We start from the raw sequence: 17,721 nt of genomic DNA, 5'->3' as shown, positions 1-17,721 counted from the left end.
TGCAGCTAAGGATCAGTATGGATCTATGCATCACATTTCTCTTTGTGCAAGATTATCCCTTGATGTCCTTTACAAAGGTCGTATGTAATAAAATGGCAATCAAATGATGGAATTGACATTCTAAAAAAAGCTTATACCATATAACATAATTCTTCATTACAAAACTGATATAGTTGAGAAAAAAATGAAGCAAAAATAGCCAAATACCGGTAAGTAATGGTGTTTTACTGACATTTTTTTTTAGATAGGCTTGTGTATATCCAATTAAGTTTACGGTTTAAGCACACGTTTGATGTCAATATTGTCAGATTACAGCTTATGTTATTAGACATAGGCTTTGGGGAAGCGTAAATACAAAGCCAAAAATCATTCCTGAGGATACAAATTCACTCTTCTAGTTCAAAATTTTCTAATAAGGCTAGTTATATTGATTTTGAAACAACATATATCTCATAGCAAACTTGTTGTAATTGTGGAATAATTTACATAACAAAATTGTCAAAATTAAAACTGGTCACCGATGAATTGCAATTATTGTTAATCAAAATTAAGACTAGGCCCTTATTTAGGTTCTTACGAACGGTAGTTCCAACTGTCTTTCAGTTTATTAGTTAAAACACGTAAGCAAAAGGTCACTACTTAGAGAATATATGTCTTGCGAACCAGCACAATTAGGTCTTGTCTCTTGAATCTTCTTGCTTCGTATGTAATCTGATCCAGAAGAGATTTTTGAGCGACTTTTGAACCTTTCAAATGCTTCAAATGGCTTAATATCAGACTGAAGTCTAAAAGAGAAAACTAATCGTAAATAATACTTCGAATAGGGATAAATCCTTTAGTTAGACAGTGAACAAAACAATCTAAAAATATACTAGATATTTCGATGACATGTACAGTGATAGTCATCAGAAGCAAAACTAAAATTCTGCTGACATATTTCTTTCTAGTATTTCTGCTGATGACAATCACTGTACATGTGATCGAAATGTCAAGTATATTTTTTGATTGTTTTGTTCACTGTCTACTAAAAGGATTTATCCACATTCGAACAATTATTTATCGTCATAAAAAGGCAGAGTGGTCTCCGAAATTACCTACTTCGTATAAGTAATCGTAATTTATAATTAAGGGGTGTTAGCCCACCTTTTGTAGTGGTGTGAATGTCACAGGTAGAGTTACACTTCACACCACAAATTTAATTGTCAGGATAAATTTGCAAACTTTATTCATGTTTTGGACAATATAAAATGTTCCAAAGGACTTTTGGTCCTTTGGAACATATGAAATAGAACAGATACAAAAAATTCAATTAATTTTGAAAATAACCAAACTGTTCAAAAAGTTCGTGGTAATAAACAGTAGGCATAGAGTGACCCAAGCCAATTTTAACCGAAACTCTAAAATAAGAAATTTTTACAATATGTAAACATAAGAAGCTGTTAAGAACTGCTTAAATATACAAAATCCTTACAATTCCATAATTTTGACTTTGTCAAAAAGTAATAGACTAATACATTTTTTTTTAATTAAGAAGAAAAGGAGGAAGGATATCCCTCAAAAAGGTGTGACCTTCAGGAAGATTACACAAGCAATTCAACGTGATTGAGGACTACGAAATGGAGGCTTCAAGTTCCTGCCCCAAGATATATGATATTTAGTAGTTTTCCTAAGAACAACGGTCACAGACGCGTGTCTATTTATCAGAGTCTTGAAACGAACTAAAATCAAAAGCTCTAGTGGATAAATAAAAGTTCAAATAGGGATAAAATCCTTTTAATAGACAGTATTTCACAAACAGTGATAGAAATTCACAAACAATACCAGATATTTCGGTCACATATGCAGTGACCGAAATATCTGGTATTTTTTGTGAGTTTCTATCACTGTTTGTGAAACACTGTCTACTAAAAGGATTTTATCCCTACTTAAACTTTTATTTATCGTCATGGAAAGGCAGTGTGGTCTCCGAAATTATCTCTAGTGATGAAATTGCAAGGTAGCAAAAAAATTGCACCAAAGCACGCGCATTTCTCTGTTTCATGTAACAAAAACAGAGGAACAGAAAACAGTACATTTCAATCAAAGAACAGAAACGGTTAACTCAGAAAATATATGTAGTTTTCTGTTACTCTTTTTTTTTTCGAGAAACCAAAAAAAAACAACAAAAAAACGTGTTGTTGAGCTCTTTAAATGCATATTTTTTGTTCTAACCACAAAATCTACATTAGCCTGATTGAACACTAAATTCCCACTTTTGATTGATTTTTTTTTGTAATGAAGTACAAAATCTAATGGTTGTCGTACTTTTATTTCTGGAGCCCATTATTCACTTTTTATTCAAGAACAAGAAAAAGAAATTTTGTCCAATCGCTTAAGTTTTTTTCCTTTGTTTGATAAAAGAGCAACGAAAGTGGTCAATTTAGAGGCCAAAAACTAGTCTACAACTACTAGTCTATTGCTTGAATTGTTTTCACCATCTATTCCATTTATCTTACCTGAAACGCAGGAATAATCATAAAGGCAATAAAAAGCTCCGTTTTTTCGGATTTATTGTCTACATATACATATTTTGGGACTGAAAATTTCAACGTAGGCTAGTAGAGTATTTTGTCGATCATAATTATGTTATGAGTAGTACGTGCTCGGCTACAACTTGCACCCTCTTAACACAGACCCATTCACACTCCCGTCCATGGAGTTTTACATGACAATGTACGTGCTTTTATTGTTTAAATTTACTGTTGGATTTTTAAATAAATTCATCTATCAATTTATCCATGCAGTTTTGAGATAAGTTTCTTCCCGCTTCTTCCAGTGATCAGGGATTCTATCCACATCTAATTTAGGCTAATTAGAGAAATTTGTAACAATAGCTTTCAATGAGTGTGTTGAGTCACCCAGAGTATCATTATAAATTCAGAATAGGGTAGATAAACGTGTGGACGGTAGATATTAGGCTTGGTAAACATATAGAAGGCATTCTAAGCAGGGATAGGGTTGTAGGAAACAGTACTGAAAGTAGGAAGAAGGCTTTTAATGATTTAGAATAAAATTAACATTAATTTTTGTACAGAGAAGCTAGATAAAGAATTAAACTGATTTAAGCACAATGAGGATGAGGTACCGATAGTATGTACATGATATAGAGGCAATGTTTTAGAGGTAATTACTTGGCTTAAAAAAAAATGAGTACTTGAACGAAGTCTTAACCTCAGTCAACTATCGAATTACGTAGGACAAAACAGTATACCCGACCTGTCAACCAAATCGAAATGTCCAAATCCATGCAAAGTCGTCATTAATAAATGAAAGCCGTTGTAAATTTACAAGCAAAAGCACCTTAAATCTAACGAAATATTTCCAAGTAGTTACCTTCCATTAGGGCTCATTAGAGGAATACCACCTGCCTAAAGGGGTTTCAACACTTTGCTTTCCTTACCCGGCGAGGTGGAGCGTCTACCATAAAGCTCTTTTACGGTATCCCTATGTTAGGTAAAAATTGTGAAATACATGCATACTTGAAAAATTATTCAAAAAATACATACAAAATAAGATTAGTTCTATCCATATTGGAATCCCATAGGTCAGTGAAACTTAAATACAAATCTGGAACAATCAGAGACTCCAGGGGCCGGAGGTGGGTTAGAAAACAGAGTGCTTTATTGGTTTCTGGAGCCAGTTATAGATTTAAAGCCCTTCAAGCTGGTCCAGAAACGTTGTATAGATACAAAAACCCCAAAAGAAAAATGAAAGAGCAATTACATTAAACTATTCTTCAGTATTTCTTGATAATTGTTTGTATATTTACCTAAAAGTTCATTATAAAGAAAACTAAACTTTTTAAATTGCCAACTAATTTTATTGGCAGAAAAACTTCTTAAGATGAATTTTTGGATAAAGCGTTTGACATCTATTTTTAAAATCTTTGTAATTACTGAAAATTCTTACATATCTAAATAGTAGGAAGTAAAAAGCTGAATAAGCGATATCTGAATATATATTACTTTCGAGGAATGGGAAATTAATTACTTCAAAATTAAAATTATCAGTTTTATTATGTATTCTAAAAACTAATTTATTATTATCTGAAATATTAATATTTAGATCTAAAAAATGGTCAGAGTGTCCTGTCCCATAGCTGGGCTCCAGAATTAACTCTAGTGGAATAAATGTTTTTTGAAATCTCCATAAACTCCGGGCAATTTATTACTAGGAGATCATCCAGATATCTTTTATCATTTGAAAGGTAATATTTTACATTAATTCGGCTGTAATGAAGATTTTTTTTAAGGGAACTACCAATTAATTTAGGTAAATTTTAAAGATATACTTATAATCATCTGCAATACTCATATCCACGACCTACCTACATCTAATTTAGTTACCTACCTTAGCCAAAGCAGTGTTCATTTTAAACATAGCACCAGCCATATATACGTAATCGTCTGGTTAACCATTTAAGGTTAGGACGTACACTTACGCTGTTATGTCAGTTGAATCAAACGCTAGTGCATAGAACTCTGGAATAAAGGGTATGAGTATATTAATGGGTATATAAAAGCATCAGTTTAATTTGGTAAGAAGTATATAGCTTAGTATAAATAGTGTTCCTTTAGGATAGCAAAAGGATGCACAGAGCACATGTGATGCTTCAATTATTAATGAGGAAGTGCATGAATCACTATACTAATTTATTATTTTATCCGTTTTATATACCTTATACCATACCATGCTATACCCATTTTATATACCCATTACCATTTATTCCAGAGTTTTATGTACAAGCGTTTCATTCAATAGATAGAACAGCGTAAGTATACGCCCTAAATTTATATGGTTAACCAGATGATTACGTAGATATGACTGATGCTATGTTTGAACTTCATTTAAACACACCGTTCATATAGATCAGCTGTGATAATTAAAAGTACAACATATGCCATTTTGGTTGAAAATGAAATCAGACATGCACCAGTTTTGACAGAAGAGGATGATAATTTTTAGGTATTGTTTAAGTTTTAAGTAATATGTTCAAGTAAAATGGAGCCATAAGCAAAAAATTAAATTATTTTGATTGTGATAAGAATAATTGTGACAGAAGAGGATTGTCTTACTCTATAGGAAAAAGAAGACATACGCCATAAAATGGAATAATTTTGAATTCACTCGGAATATTTGAAATTAATTTATACAACTGAAAAGAGGATTGAAAATTTGGTTTAGAATATGTTTCCTTATCTCCATTAGCCTCATCCTTCAGAGCGACCACAGCTAAGAAACTTTTTTCTGTTTTTTGACTCTCCTGAAAAGTTACAAAAACGGCGTGTGTCGGACTTTTAATAATCACAGCCGAGATCTTTCTTTAAGGATCAAGACAAAGGTTATGATAGAAACAGTATTAAATAGAAATAAATAAGACTTATCTAAAAAAGGGTAATGTAGATTATTTGAGTATCCTAAGAAGATGTGTTGGAGAAGCAAATTAATTTCTGGAGAAATTGAGATTCCATGGCTTAATGTCAGTGTTAAGAGGAGTAAGCTCCATAAATTAGAATGAAGAGTGAATATTAGAAACCATAAAAATTTACCAGGCTTATTAGTAAGAAATGTGAATGTTATGAAGAGTAAAATTTCCAAGGAGAGAATATCACAGCTGGAAAACCTAGCTAGTTTAATTAAACTCAATACGTATTGAAATGTAGAGAACAAAGTAAATTCTCTTCATTTCTTTCTATATAAAAAAACATACATTTCCACAATTTTCCTTGCGTGAGGTCTGGTTTCTTGAATTTCTGGTTGTGCCTTCTGATGAAAAAAAAAACTTTGCTTTTGAAATTACTTTAATCATTAAAAACCGTGAATGAGTGAAACGTCAACAAACCAGGACAACGTATGGTATAATTTTAGAAACTCACTCTTTCCCGGTTTTCTGATTTCCTTGAAAACCCTCAGTCTGATTTCTTTATTATGAAGCATAGCTTGTTGGTCAGGCTTAAACTTGCTTCTTGAAAGATTCGCTAACGTAGTAAGCTGGTTACTTTCTTGCTTATGGACAGCGTTTAATGTTCTGCTGCCGAAGTTTTGACATGAAATATTTCCTGAAATGACTTGATTGGCAGATGGCTTCAAACCTGAAAGAAAATTTATATTTGTCTTTTCGGAAACTTTCATATTTGTGTACGAATTTTTCGGTTTATTTACATAATAATTTGTTTTATTCTCGCTTATCATTTTCTCTACTTGCAAACTTTTTCTTGTTCTATTAAATTGAAATACATTTTCTTTTTATCGCCAGTTCATCTAGATACAAGTCCATATCTCATTCGTAACCAAACTAACAAGACCGCACTGATATTAACCACAAATCCGAAAGAAGTTCACATTTTGCCTTTTCTGTCTCTTTTCTCATCACATATACAAACCCACTCTTTCTTCATGTAACAAAATATGCCGCCCTATACGTAGATTAAATTTTCTCTGTTCACAGATTTTCACTCTTTGTCCTAAAAAAAAAAAAAAAAAAAAAAAAAACGTGATTGCAGTGTATTTGGCTGAATCCTATATAATTTACGGTCCTGTGTGTGACCTAACTTGCGAGCCATCTTCCTTTTTTACTTCCAAGATCATTTTTGCGGTTACAAAGACGGACTGAACGATAAGATGTCTTTTAAATGTAAAATAATTAAATTTTTTTATAGTTTTGCATAATTACACAATTCTGTTATAATTTTAATTTTTTTTTGTAATATAATGCTTCCGTAGGCAGCCCGTAAAAAAACATTTTATAACCAGACTTTCAAATACGTTGAATAGCTGTGAAAAACTGATCTAAGAAACCTTCGAAAATCTTGGTAAAGAACATTCAACAAGGTTGGCACAATATCGGCTTGGAATAGCATCCCTTTATAGCATAAAAAGATAAAATCAACTTAGAGCATTCATTTCTCCTTTGCAAGGGTTTATTTCAGTAATGTCTAGCAAGGGATATAAACCTTTGTCAGCTTCTTCTCTAATAATTAACAAAACATAGTTAAAAAAGTAAAGAGTAATATTAAAACATAAAACGAACAGAAATCACAATAAATAATTACATCAAACTAAAAAATTAAAATTAAAATTTTTCGGCTGAATATTCAAATTCTATCAAAAGTACAAATTACAATCCAATATTTCTTAGCCAAAAAGCTTTGAAAACATTAAAACATTCCTATAAAACATCATAAATTAATGTGAATTGAAAAATGAAATAAAACTAATATTGAAAAACGTCTTCATAAGAAAATTTCGAAGAAACTGTAGAGTGGCCGGTCTTTCCAAAGGAAAAATAAAAAATAGCAGAAGTATGGGCAGAACCGCAAGGAGAGCCTTCTGTCCTACACCCCTCTTCTCGACAAAAAGCCAAGATCTCCCCAAATAACTCTATTTTTCTCATGTTTACCATAAATGCGTATTTTTCTGTTGTTTGCTTTAACTAGCTCATCCCCCCCCATCCCCTGAACTGAATTCCGATACATTTTCCCACGTACAGTAACCGAGAATGTCGTAATTGTCAAGCTTTTATTTTGTCTTCACGGCAAAATATTTAAATTGGATTTCTGAAAACAGAACTAAGCTAAAGACAATGTTTAAATTGCCCCCCTCCCCCGAAATGAATTCTTAAACATTTTCCCACACACAGGAGTCGAGAATGTCGTAATTGTCAAGCTTTTATTTTCGTCTTCATAGCAAAATATTTAAATTGACTTTTTTGCCGTTTCCTTTTTTTCTAATTATCTGAAAACACAGCTAAGCTAAAAAAAAATGAATAAGAAAATCTAATTAGGGGTATCTAGATAAAAATTCAACTAGTGCTACCATATGGTTAAAACTACCGATATCTACTGCATTTTAACCTCAGAAAAAGCTATAATTCTTTGGGTGAATGCAAGTACAGGTTAAGAAAAGACAAGTAATGGGTCTAGTTAAGGCTTATTTTTCAACGTGTGTCAAAGAATTCAACAAAAGATCTGAATATTGAAGTTCCCGGGCTACTTCTTTTATTTCATTTCCACAGCAGAGCCACCTATTATAGATATGTTATACTGCGCTATCTGTGGTAAAACTAGATTCAGTGCTTCAGTACCTTAATCAGGCCTCCACGGACCTAAAGTAGATTGGAAACTAGCTAATTTTGGTACCCAAGAAATATAAAGGTGTCTAAAATCGGGTATGCTGACTGGTAATTTTGAAGCCCATAAAGTCAATAGAATAATGTAGATAGCATGACAATGCACCTGATGAGCCCCTGCGGGATCACGGTAAAAACCGTCTTGCTAGGATAACTTGAGTTAGTAAACTCATGTTAATAATATAGATTGAGGAAAATAGCGAACAATTACTTGTTTATGTAATAACTTCACCCTCTCTTCCCCTAAAAGCAAGAAATGTAAACCCCTAAGAATAAAACATGTATGCTTGCTACAAAGTATTCGTGATTGTCCTAACCAAGAAAAATGTAGGAAAAACATTTCACCCCACTCGTAAGAACCCAATTAAAAAAAGCTTAAGGCAAAAGGTAAAAGAGAGTGGGAATGTTGGGCACTGTAACATGATTTTAATAAGAACTGGAAGTTATTTGCGCCACAAGGAGGGAGCGTATACTAGAAAAAAACAAATTCAATTACGTATTAATGACACGATATTATTCTACACACCATATTGGTAACAAAATCCAAGAAGAGACTTTGACTGGGCCTTGTTAAAATAGAATGGTGTCGTTTGGGGGGGGGGGGCAGTTGATTCCCAATACCAGGTATAAAAAGTTAGTATATACCCCCTGCCCATTGACTCTCCGGAATAAGACCACTCTTTCCCCCTTCCCCCCCCTCCCTGCAATAAAATGCTAGAACTGCACCCCTGCCAAAATAGCTGGGTAAGACTTTAAACTCCTTTCAAGTTTTTGCATTATTGCTATTATTTGTTACAAAAACTGTTTTGTAAGATATTTACCGCTTTACACTCCTTTGACAGACATCACTTTTTAACTCGTTTCTTCAACTCACCGACCTTTATGTCACTTTCTTTGTTTGTTCGTCAAATAAATTGCTTCAATTTGTGATCTGTTTTTTGGCCACTTCCGCATGCCCAATTCCAATCAAAATTCCCCTCTTATGTACACCTCCTTGTATGAATAAAACAATATAAACGGGTGATTGGGTGCAACAAAAAGTGTAAAATAAACTCTATTAAACAAAACTTGCTAGCTGAGTGGAAAGAAGACTTGCTTGTGGTTACTATTATTCTCTTTATTATTCCAGTAACTCTACTGATGATGATGACCGACTGTGTCATCGAAATATTTAGAGTCTTTGTTTTATATTTTCGTTTCACTGTCTAATAAAAGGACCTATCCCTATTTGGAATTCTTATTGATTTTGCCTGTGGTTGTGGTACATAGGTTGGAATAAGACAAATTTTAGTCTTAGAGAAGACTAAGAAGTCCAAAATAATAAATACATGATTTTTTTTACTCGTTTTCAAAAAGGTTTAAAAAGTAGCACATAATATTTTTTCGAAAATCTATGAACATAAGTGAAAACGAGGGGTGAAAAATGAACTGGACTTTACAAAACTTGTTCTTTTTAACTTGTTTTCCTCAACTCATCGACTTATAATTTATGCATTTATAACTTAGATTAACCTGACATCTATGTTATGCAAAACCCAATCTGTTTTACGCCCGTCGTTTTCACTTATATTCAATTCTTTCCGCCAGACCCCCAGCTTGAACACAAATATGTAGAAAAGCTTGGCAATTTTTGCATGCATTCCCTGACTCTGGTTATACGGTATCTCTAACGTCTGTGTCTAATGCTATTAAACGCCTTAAGCCAAAGCTAACATATGGCATAGATGGAATGAACACTCTACATATCAAAAAAGATGATGCTGCTTTTTTAGAATATCTCATGTTACTGCTGCAGATGATTTTTACGCAAGGTTTGGTTCCGTCAATATTCTAAGTGGGAGATCTTTCTCTTATTCCGAAGAAACGAAAAACCTCCAATAAAAGCAAATCTTTCTGACCCATAACTGTGTCAACCAGTTTATGCGAGCTTTACGGACTACATTTCATAAAAAAAAACTTGAAGAAGAATGTTACACACTTCCGCATCAGTTTGGCTCTCAACATGGCAATGGATGTGCAGATGCTCCTGCGGCTGTTGCTAATGCCCTGTTTTATGCTTCTTTTACAGTTAATTCACTCACCTAGGCGAGTCATTATGTTCGCCGCACCTTTGATTCCCTGATTATATTCGGCTTTCATCAGATCTCAAATGGAGATGCATGCTAAGCAACCAGTACGACTTAAAATCCCTCTTTAGAAAAATGAAATGGCAATGCCACCGGATAAAATTGTACCAGTTAAGTAAGGAGACAAGCAAAGTGCCATTGCCTCACGTTGCTATTTCAATAATTATGTCCTCGAAGCTCAAGACCAGTGTCAGATGTCTTGCGTTCTTTCTTGCCTCAATATCTCCTTAGTCACTTGTGCTGATGGCATTTTTAACCTCAGTCGAACTTTGGACCAAATTTCCGAAAATTTAAAAAAATTGGTCTTACATTCAATGTTGAAAAGTCCGACGCATTCCTGTTTTTTACAGGAAAGGCCCACTTCCTGATGAAATTGTGCTTGGGAATTAAAAGATCCACTCCTTCTGACCAAATCGCTTAACTTGCCATTCCCATTGAAAACACAATCTCTCACATTCGTCATCTCCTAACAGAACAAATCAAACACCACATATCAGCTTCATATGCTTTCATTGTCTCTGCTAAGCATGGTTTCAATTGCCGTTATTTGTCAACGCTGTAAAACACTGTTGTTCTACCTCACATCTCCTACATTGCCCTCTTCTGGAAGATTCTTAATTACGCTGATAAATTGAAAATCAGCTCCACATTCTTCCGTTTCACAAAATACCTACTGAGATATCCAATTTGGACACGCAATTCAAAGCGCATCAATAATATTTATATAGCACTTCCTACTATAGCTGTTGCTAAATTTATAGAAGACGATAACAAAAGATTTCAAAACATAATTGGAACCAAATCCTTCTACACTAGTTATATAGTACACTTTTCCTTTTTTCCTAAAAAAAAGACAAGTTATATAGTGCTCATTTTCTTTTTGTATTAAGACGGAGTTTCAATAAATAATAATAATAATACCTGTATCACAACGGTGAAATTTCTTAACGTTACCTGTTGCAACTCCTCGGTAGTTTTTATCAACCGTGAAAGACTTCTTTTGATAAACGAAGTCTTTTGGTAGAGGACCACGTTTGATTCCGGTCTTTCCAGTCATCTGAGAAATGGTATCAGCCTCTAAGGTCCTTTTTATGCCTCTACCTGTTTCGCTTTGAAATCTATCAACAGTGTCAGCTTCATCAATCAAAACCTTCTAAAAACAAAAAGAAGTAGCGATAAATTATAGCAATATAATTAATTTGAGTTTGCGTGCCACCGTGCCTCAAACCAAAGGGTGATCTAATACATCCTCCCAAAAACTAAATCCACTGAGCATAATAACAGAACGACTTTGAATCATAAAATAAAAGACAAACCGATAATGATTAGGACGAGAAAAGACAAATTTCAGCAATTTCATCTCAAAGATTAAGCACCATATCATTATGTACTATATCAAATTAAAACCATATATTCAGCTATACTCCATGGTTCTTCTGTAAATTTATGGCAAAAAATAAATAAGCCCTTTGGATTTGAGGATTGTTATGTGTTCAACTGTTACTATAGGACTGTGGACAAGAAGCCTTAATAGCACCTTAAATTCTAGTTTTGACTAAAAACGGAGGAGAGGGGAGGAGATACAATCCACTTATCCCACTCTTACTTACGCTTGCCCCCATTTAATTATTAGTTCTCATAAAAAACTGATCAAGTATATTAATAAGACTGAAAAATTCATAATAAATATATGCAGCATAGGGGTATAAGATGCACCCCTTTTTTATATTTCATTCATTAAATTTTTTCAAGTCTTCTACTATTGAAGTTTCTATACTCTTATTTATACGAAATTCTGCTGCTTAGCTTTTTTCTTATCACTTCTGTCTTTTTATTTAAACAATAATGTAAAATTAATACTATTTATTAGTATCTGTTTTGAAACAGAACCATAGGGATACTACAATTTGAATTATCGAGAGACCGAAGAAGACACTTGGTCCCTTCAGCACTGCCTCCTACCTTTTTAACAGAAAGATAGTTAAATTAATTCTTTTTTCAGTCAGAGTAATACAGGAGCTCTCATTCGGTACGATTAGTGGAACTTAGTGTATTTGTCGCTTCCCCTATATCCCATCCCATCACCGACACTTCAGCAGAAAAAATTAAAGATTCTTTCCCCCATCGGTTTAAAACTTACGAGGCAAGTTCTTTGGGCCAAAAGAAAAGGAGAACAATGAATTTCAGAGACATATTCTTGAACTTTACGCGGAGCCAATCAGATTTGCTTATCCCTCAAGATCCAGGCACAAGCAGGCTTCAAAGGTTCAACACCGGTGATGACCCTAACTGTAGAAACTGATCCGAAATGTTATATCTTAAACAGAAAGCTTTAGAAACGCTTTTATTTTGAATTAAAAAGAAATGATTTTTATCAAATATCCCTAAAATGAAAAATACAATTTTTATATGGAAGGAAAATCAGTCAGTAACGTCTCACGAAAATCAAGACTCAAATCGTTACGTGACGACAAGGAACGATATACGTACTATTCTACTTCAAAATACAAATTTTGAAGGATATATCGAAGGATCCAGACGGTAAAACTGAAGTAGGTTCTTCTGTACCCAGGTCGGACTCTTTTGGATCTAAAGCCTAGGCAGCAGCTTGCTAATTTCGGTGGCCAAGAAAATCAATAAAGTAATGTACACGACATGACAATGCCTCCGTTTATATAGTCAATGAGCTTATCTTTGCCTTTTTGTAAACGTAATATAATTTTTTTTAACAGCTTTTCTTTTTCACTATTGCCAAAAAAAAACTGCTCGAACTCCCATGAATTTTGTGTTTCGACATAAGTATGTTTGAAACGATCAATGTCTCACTAAACTACTATCCAAAAAATATTTATAAAAGTTGTCTTCCTCTTAAATTCAATCCTTTCAAACGGATAGTTAGTAAATGGAAAAATAATCAATTGATTCGCAGATTCAAAATTGCCGAGGCAAACTAACAGATTGCTTCAAAAATTAAAAATCGATATTTTAACAAGTTTTAGTTGGACATTGCTTTTCTATACTTTTAAATAAAATGGATTCAGAAGAAAAACAAATTCTGCCTACGTATCAACAAAAAGCTGTTTCCAGCAGGTGTTACCTGGAGTGAAACGGCGGAAATACCCCTTAAATTGAATTTGGATCAAAAAGCGCAAACAAAAAATCACAGATATACAAGTTTTTATGGAACACAAAAAAACTCGTAAATCGCTTTATCAGCTGTCCGCACTTACAATTACAATGTTTAGCAGAGGACAAATAAGAAATCGGAGACAAATAGACTCTCGACGAAGTCATGAACCATGCCTACTATGTATTTTATATTTTTCCATTGCGATTCACATAGTTTCATGTCTTATCCCAGAGCCTTCCAAGAACCTTCCACAGATTCCCTGCTGAGAAAATCCACTCCAATTGGATTAAAAATACAAGTGGCACCAACCTCACCTAGGAATTGGTTTGGATATGCAGGGGCTAGAGCCAGCGGTCCTAACTCAGACTAAGGATTATAGCCAGAATTACAGCTAGTTACAGCCGAACTAGACTCACTAGGTGGGGTTTCTGACTCTTCTCTGAGGGATCGACCAGAGTTTCTAATCAAATATAGTCTTCCATTTAGCGTATACTTCCGCGAGGTAAGATATCACAGATCACTTTGAAGTCAAGATAATCTTAAACTTAGCAAACGAAACTCAGAGAAGAGAGAAAGTAACAAAATGAAAAATAAAATCAAAAAGGGTGAAAAAACGAGGATTTTGTCAGCCAGCGAACCATGAAGAAGACAGAATATAAGCAAATATTTCGACAAGGACCTCCGCCAAGTCGTCCTCAGTGCTAAACAAAAACAAAAAAGACAACAAAAAAAAACGAGAATCTAACCTTTCGAAGTTTCCTGTACAAAGACAGAATAGACACTGAATAAAAAACCAGGCAGGAATCAATGAAAATAAAATTTACCAAGATGATTGTGTAAGGATCTTTCGTCTTGCATTAATTTTGGCTGGTCTACAATTTTGGTTTTCATTAGATATGCAAATAGGTTCTTTTAAGTTTTTTCGGGTGAAAATATTGATTGAGTCCTTCAAGATTAAACTGAAGTGGACAGTTTAATCTTGAAGGACTCAATCAATATTTTCACCCGAAAAAACTTAAAAGAACCTATTTGCATATCTAATGAAAACCGAAATTGTAGACCAGCCAAAATTAATGCAAGACGAAAGATTCTTACACAATCATCTTGGTAAATTTAATTTTAATTGATTCCTGCCTGGTTTCTTATTCAGTGTCTATTCTGTCTTTGTACAGGAAACTTTGAAAGGTTAGATTCTCGTTTTTTTTTTCTTCTCTTTTTTGTTTTTGTTTATCACTTAGGAAGACTTTGCGGAGGTCCTTGTCGAAATATTTGCTTATATTCTGTCTTCTTCATGGTTCGCTGGCTGACAAAATCCTCGTTTTATCACCCTTTTTGATTTTATTTTTCATTTTGTTACTTTCTCTCTTCTCTGAGTTTCGTTTGTCATGTATAGCCAGTGTGGTCTAAGAATGTATTTGTCTTAAACTTAGCAAAACAGCAATAGAAATAGTTTTGTTTTAGCTACTATAGATATAGCTTTGTAAATTCCAGGCTGTCGAACCTTGACGTATTTAACTCTCGCAGTTTAAATTTATTACGGTTGTTGAATTTATCTATCTATCAATTATTCACGAGGCTTGTTAAATATCCGCTTAGTAGCCTACAAGAAGAAGAAATTTCAAAAAGTTGACCGAAGGTACTTACCTTGATCCTAAAAGGGTTCCCGAAAGTGTAGTATTGCTTTGATCTTGGCTCGATTTCTCTTAACGGGGGAGGTAGCTTCTTTAGATATTCATGGTAATTTCCCATTTGATTTATAGGCAAATTACAAGATATGTCTGTAAAAAAACATATATCTATCTAAATCTGAATTAGACCTTTTAATTCGAAAACAGAATTAATATCTTAATAAATACAAAATTTAAGGTCCGGTACACAAACATGGCAAATATATCACTACCCTCCAACAAAACATCACGACAAGGTCATGTATAAAGGCAAAACGTTTTAGAAAAAGGAATCACGAAAGAAATATTTTTTGTTTTGTACAGAGTTATGTCGGTACAATTTAACCGGTTCAAGAGAACCGGTTGATGTATAGTATTACATAAAAAAAAGTTTTTTCAACTGAAAGCTAGGAGCAACATTAAAACTTAAAATGAACAGAAATTATTACGTATATGAGGGGGTTCGCCCCAAGTCAATACCTCGCTCTTTACGATAAAGTTTGAATCACATATCCCTTAATCAAAAAGGCCGATTAAATAGAACAAATAGTTCTTTTGAGAGTATTAAAAAAACTAAAGCGGCGAGAGCAAGGTATTGACTAGGTAACGCTCTACTTTATACATGAGAAGATGTTTACTCGTTTTAAGTTTTATTACTGCTTTTTATTTTCAGTTGAAAAAACTTGTTTTTTTATTAAATTTCTGATCGTTTTTTAAATAATGGCGGGACATCCGGCGCCCCCTTCATAGAAATGTCCCTTCTCCCAAGGAAACATCCTCTATGGAAAGATCCTCTTACGTAATCCCGTCCTCCGACCCCTCCCCCTCCGCCCCCCCAGAAAAAATCCCTCCTGAAAAGGTTTGTATACTTCCCAATAACCAATACAATAGGTCATCTTCAAAGACATATTTATTAGACTTTCGACTATGCTGAAAAAAGCTATCTCAAAAGTTTGATTGCGTGACTTCGGGAAAAAATGAGCGTGGGAGAGGGCCAAGTTGCTCTCCAATGTTTTTGGTCAATTAAAAAGGGCACTAGAACTTTTAATTTATGTTCGATATTATAGGAATACTGGATCAATACGATGACCCCTGGAAAAAAAAAACACGCATCCGTGATCTTTTTTTCTGGCAAAAAATACAAAATTCCACATTTTTGCAGATAAGAGCTTGAAATATCTACAGTAGGGTTTTCTGTTATGCTGAATCTGATGGTTCGATTTTCATTAAGACTATCACTTTTGGGGAGTGTTTCCTCCTTTTTGAAAATAAGGCAAATTTTTTCAGGCTCGTAACTTTTGATGGATACAACAAAACTTGGATGGGTTAGACTAAATTTGATGAAACTCATATATTTGAAATCAGAAAAAAATCTGATTCTTTTGATGTATCTACTGGTATCAATATTCCGTTTTTTATAGTTGCGGAAATGCAGCAGGTAAATTTGGTTGAGGAGAAGAAAATAGCAGTTATAGACTGCTAAATTTGTTTACGCTTAACTATATAGCATTAACAAATACAGTATTTGGTCCTAAAATAAGTTAAAATGGTATACACATGATGGCAAGAGGGATAATCTTATTGATTATGTTATTGATACAAGATAGTAGGATATACGTGAGTGCTGTTAGAGGGTTAAAAGTAAAGATCACCATCTAGTACTGTCGAGGGTTAATCTAAAAGCGAAATTTAAGAAGGGTAATTACCTTCTGGGAAATTATGACGCTAATTGAATTTAGCATAAGAATATGAGAAAAACCTTCCAGGAACAGTTGAATACTAAACTAGATAATCTAAAATTTGACAATGTATAAAATGGATGGAATAATTTTAGGAAAACGATTTGTGAAGTTAGTGATGGCGTCTTAGGGGGAAATTTAGAAATGCAGTTAGGAATATCAGTGAAAATGCTTTATGTTTAGTATAGAAGAGGAAGAGCGTGTACAAGCAAAATTTGAATGATAGATCGTATGAAAACAAGTGGAATGCAGGGACAGTTGAGAAAGCATTAAAATATGAATTGAAGTAGTGTGAAGTGGAGGCCATGAAAAAAATTGCAAAAGGACACCTTAGACGGTCAATCATTTTGATCAAAAGCTTCCATCAATCAATTGATTAAATCTGATTGACCATCTAGGAACCTGTTTGACGCTTGAGTCAAGCGTTCAAGATGAATAGAAAATTTGAATGACTCAATCGGTTCCTAGACGGTCAATCATGCATTAATCAATTGATTGACGGAAGCTTTTGATCAAAAAGATTGACCGTCTAGGGTGTCCTTAAAGATCTGAAAGAAGCAGACAAACGACAAAATAGTAAACTGTTGTGCAGATAAGTTAAAAAATTGAGAGGGAACGGTTAATCGAGACTTGTATCAATTAAATGTAGGAACGAGGCCACAATTAGTGATAAGAAAATAGTTAAAGAGAGATGCAGAGAACATTTCGAAAATGTGCTAAACCATGATAAAGTTATAGGAAAATATGTTGAAAAGAATGAAAAAGTTTGTGTCACTTTAGGCATTCGCTTGGTTTCTGTATGGAGCAAATTAACTAGTATTGTTTCACTTTTTAAACTTAGAGATACTGTACATCAAGTTTTAAGAGAAGAATAGTGTGGCTTTAGAAAGGG

The 17,721-nt window shown here is 33.7% G+C and overlaps 1 protein-coding gene across 1 annotated transcript in view; it reads right to left on the bottom strand.

Moving 5' to 3' along the window:
• Positions 1–448: 448 nt before the first annotated feature.
• Positions 449–17,721, bottom strand: part of LOC148953546 (integrator complex subunit 6-like) — a 30,987-nt gene continuing 13,714 nt past the window's right edge. The window contains exons 4-7 of the mRNA XM_089087734.1: positions 15,068–15,201; positions 11,248–11,446; positions 5,916–6,131; positions 449–785 (exon numbers count right to left, since the gene is read on the bottom strand). Of these exons, the coding sequence (XP_088943860.1) occupies positions 640–785; positions 5,916–6,131; positions 11,248–11,446; positions 15,068–15,201 (695 nt within the window). The 3' untranslated portion in view covers positions 449–639. The remainder of the gene's footprint in view (positions 786–5,915; positions 6,132–11,247; positions 11,447–15,067; positions 15,202–17,721) is intronic.

This window comes from Artemia sp. Qi Xiang Cuo, chromosome 4, assembly GCF_049724085.1.
Source record: "Artemia sp. Qi Xiang Cuo chromosome 4, ASM4972408v1, whole genome shotgun sequence".
NCBI classification, from domain to species: domain Eukaryota; kingdom Metazoa; phylum Arthropoda; class Branchiopoda; order Anostraca; family Artemiidae; genus Artemia; species Artemia sp. Qi Xiang Cuo.
Note: the sequence above shows the minus strand (reverse complement) of the source record. Positions and strands in the feature narration are given on the sequence as shown.